This window comes from Drosophila takahashii, chromosome 3L (genome assembly GCF_030179915.1).
Source record: "Drosophila takahashii strain IR98-3 E-12201 chromosome 3L, DtakHiC1v2, whole genome shotgun sequence".
NCBI classification, from domain to species: Eukaryota; Metazoa; Arthropoda; class Insecta; order Diptera; family Drosophilidae; genus Drosophila; species Drosophila takahashii.
The window spans coordinates 6,434,829-6,438,440 of NC_091680.1; the positions used below are offsets into that span (position 1 = coordinate 6,434,829).

At 50.6% G+C, this 3,612-nt stretch overlaps 1 protein-coding gene across 1 annotated transcript; it reads right to left on the minus strand.

Annotated features, from left to right (window-relative positions):
- Window positions 1-820: 820 nt before the first annotated feature.
- LOC108068878 (fibrous sheath CABYR-binding protein) lies at window positions 821-3,304 on the minus strand. The gene is made up of 2 exons (XM_017158707.3): window positions 3,263-3,304; window positions 821-3,187 (listed from the first exon to the last, which is right to left on the minus strand). The coding sequence occupies exons 1-2, from the start codon at window positions 3,263-3,265 to the stop codon at window positions 947-949; spliced, it is 2,244 nt and encodes a 747-aa protein (XP_017014196.2). The 5' UTR covers window positions 3,266-3,304; the 3' UTR covers window positions 821-946.
- Between the last annotated feature and the right edge of the window lie 308 nt (window positions 3,305-3,612).

Sequence of the window (3,612 nt, forward strand, 5' to 3'; positions counted from 1 at the left end):
ATGCACTGCGAAAAATATTTATAAATGTTTTTATCTTAGATTTGTTTTAAGAAAAGTGATATATTTAATTCGTCCTAAATTTATTTATTTACTTAATATTTATTGATGCATTTTTTTTACTTGTTTTTAATTTAACTATTATTTTGTATTTATTTTTTTTAACTTATTTTTTTACTTTTCTATTTATGTATTAACATATGTATATATTGAATGATTTATTTTGTTTTTTTTTTATTTATTTCTTTTTCGTGTCTTTTAAATTTAGATATACGGTTCCTGCTCAAAATCATCCGTCATCTAACATTCTTTTTAAGTTTATTTTATAAGTTTGTTGATTAGTTATTATATCATCTTTATTTTTTCACTGCAGGGATAAAGGGGCTGAGAAGGACATGGCAGGCCAGGGCCAGGAACCCTTAACGTTGTGTGTAAAGTGGACTTGACATGAGATTAACATCTTCAAAAGCATAGCTTAAAGTATTTGTTAGAGTTCGCCGAAGTTGCGCCTGGCAGCGAGCAAAGGTGGCAGGTGGACCGGGACCCAGGACGAAATTAAGGATCCCCGGGTCGAGTCCTGTGTCCTGACCAACCCACTGACCCGCGCCTCTCTCCTTTCGTTTTTGGATAATTGCGTTCTTGTGCGCTGAGCCATGAGCTTAACTGTTGCTGTCATAACTAAGCGAAAAGGTACACAATTTATGGAATCGAGTCCAAGTCCCATTCCCATTTCCCTTTTCCCATTTCCCATTCCCAACAGGTGCTTAGCCCCAAAAACAGTTAGTTTATGGTATAACAATTTTTGTTGGATTTATTCGTTGATTTCAATCGTTAAATAATAGCAAAACTTACGGCCTAATAGTGGTTGGTGGGGGTGAGAGTGGTTCGAGTCGTGAACGAGGTTCTGTTCAGGTACAGGTTTTAATAGCATTCGTCCTTCTATCCTCACTTACAGAGCACGGCGATGACGCAGCTTCAGGCGGCGGACAGTCTTGTACTTGTATCCATCAGCAGAGAGCACGGCGGAGTCCTGGGAAGCTTCCTCGACGGGCGCATCAGCCACCACCTCCTCCACCTCCTCGGTGGGCGGCAGGTAGTCGCCGGCAATCTCGGAGACATCGCGGCGCTGGCGGTACTTCAGGCGACGCACGGTCTTGTACTGGTAGCCATCGGCAGCCAGGACGGCGGAGTCCTGAGAAGCTTCCTCAACGGGAGCCTCCTCCAAAGGAGCCTCGGTGACGACCTCCTCCGAAGGGGGCAGGTACTCGTTGGCGATCTCGGAAACATCCCGACGCTGGCGGTACTTCAGGCGGCGGACAGTCTTGTACTGGTATCCATCGGCAGCCAGGACAGCGGAGTCCTGAGAGGCCTCCTCAACTGGAGCTTCCTCAACGGGGGCTTCGGTGGCAACATCCTCAACTGGGGGCAGGTATTCGTTGGCGATCTCGGAGACATCACGACGTTGACGGTACTTCAGACGACGAACGGTCTTGTATTTGTATCCATCAGCAGCCAGAACAGCGGAATCCTGAGAAGCTTCCTCAACGGGGACCTCCTCCACTGGTGCATCAGCAACAACTTCCTCAGTGGGGGGCAAGTACTCATTGGCGATCTCGGAGACATCACGACGCTGGCGGTATTTAAGGCGACGCACGGTCTTGTACTGGTAACCATCGGCAGCAAGGACAGCGGAATCCTGGGAAGCTTCCTCCACGGGGACTTCCTCAACTGGAGCATCGGCGACAACCTCTTCGGTGGGGGGAAGGTACTCATTGGCGATCTCGGAAACGTCACGACGTTGGCGATACTTCAAGCGGCGGACAGTCTTGTACTTGTATCCATCAGCGGAAAGGACAGCAGAATCTTGGTTAGCCTCCTCAACGGGAACCTCCTCAACTGCGGCATCAGCAACAACCTCCTCCGAAGGGGGAAGGTACTCGTTGGCGATCTCAGACACATCACGACGTTGACGATACTTCAGACGACGCACAGTCTTGTATTGGTATCCATCGGCAGCAAGAACAGCGGAATCTTGGCTAGCTTCTTCAACTGGAGCTTCCTCAATGGGGGCTTCGGTGGCAGCATCCTCAGTAGGAGGCAGATACTCGTTTGCGATCTCGGAGACATCACGACGCTGACGGTACTTTAGGCGACGCACAGTCTTGTACTGGTAACCATCGGCAGCAAGGACAGCGGAATCCTGGGAGGCTTCCTCTACGGGAGCTTCTTCCACGGGGGCTTCTTCGGCAACAACTTCCTCAGAGGGGGGCAGGTAATCGTTAGCAATCTCAGAGACATCACGACGTTGACGGTACTTCAGGCGGCGGACAGTCTTGTACTTGTATCCATCAGCGGAAAGAACAGCGGAATCCTGGCTAGCTTCCTCAACGGGAACCTCCTCAACTGAAGCATCAGCGACAACCTCTTCGGTAGGAGGAAGGTACTCATTGGCGATCTCAGAGACATCACGACGCTGGCGGTACTTCAGACGACGAACGGTTTTGTACTGGTATCCATCGGCAGCAAGAACAGCGGAATCCTGAGAAGCCTCCTCAACTGGAGCTTCCTCAATGGGGGCTTCGGTAGCAGCATCCTCAGTAGGGGGCAGATACTCGTTGGCAATCTCGGAGACATCACGACGTTGGCGGTACTTTAGACGGCGGACAGTCTTGTACTTGTATCCATCGGCGGAAAGAACAGCGGAATCCTGGCTAGCTTCTTCAACGGGAACCTCCTCAACTGGGGCATCAGCAACAACCTCCTCCGAAGGGGGCAGATATTCGTTGGCGATTTCAGACACATCACGACGTTGACGGTACTTCAGACGACGCACAGTCTTGTATTGGTATCCATCGGCAGCGAGAACAGCGGAGTCCTGAGAAGCCTCCTCAACTGGAGCCTCCTCAATGGGGGCTTCTTCGGACACAACCTCCTCCGAGGGGGGCAGGTAATCATTGGCGATCTCGGAGACATCACGGCGATGACGGAGCTTCAGGCGGCGCACGGTCTTGTAGCGGTATCCATCGTCTCCCAGGGCGGCGGGGTCTTGGGCCAACTCGGCGCCAACTTCCTCCGACGGCGGGATGTACTCGTTCACGAGCTCGGAGACGTCACGACGGTGCCTGGCTTGTTCGACAGGAATCACTGCAGCCGTCGCGGCGGCAATAAAGATGCACGCTAAGAAAAGTTTCTAAAATTCGGATGGAAATGAGATATTAGTTGAAGTATTCCTGGTGGTCGGGCATCCTGCTGCTGGGATATTCACCATTTTGCTATAGATCTCCAAGCTAATTGCTTTGACGGTGGAATCTATGGGTCGAATGATTAATCGTCGCAATTTGTCCGCATATTTATACGCTCCAATGTTTGCCAGCTTCAAGCTTCAAGCCAAACAATGACCAGCGGCTCTGTTTGCCGGCAAACAGCGGCGGAAACCGAAATCGAAACCGATTCCGAATCGGTAACAAAGCAATGAATCTGGCCAAAGCCCCAACATGCGCCACTCGAGCCCTCAAGTGCCCGCGTCACCCTCGCAGTCTCCCAACTACATCTTCACGTGGAGATTAAGCCCAGCTGGGAGCCGGTTTGGTTCACAGCACAGTGGGAAAAGTGAAA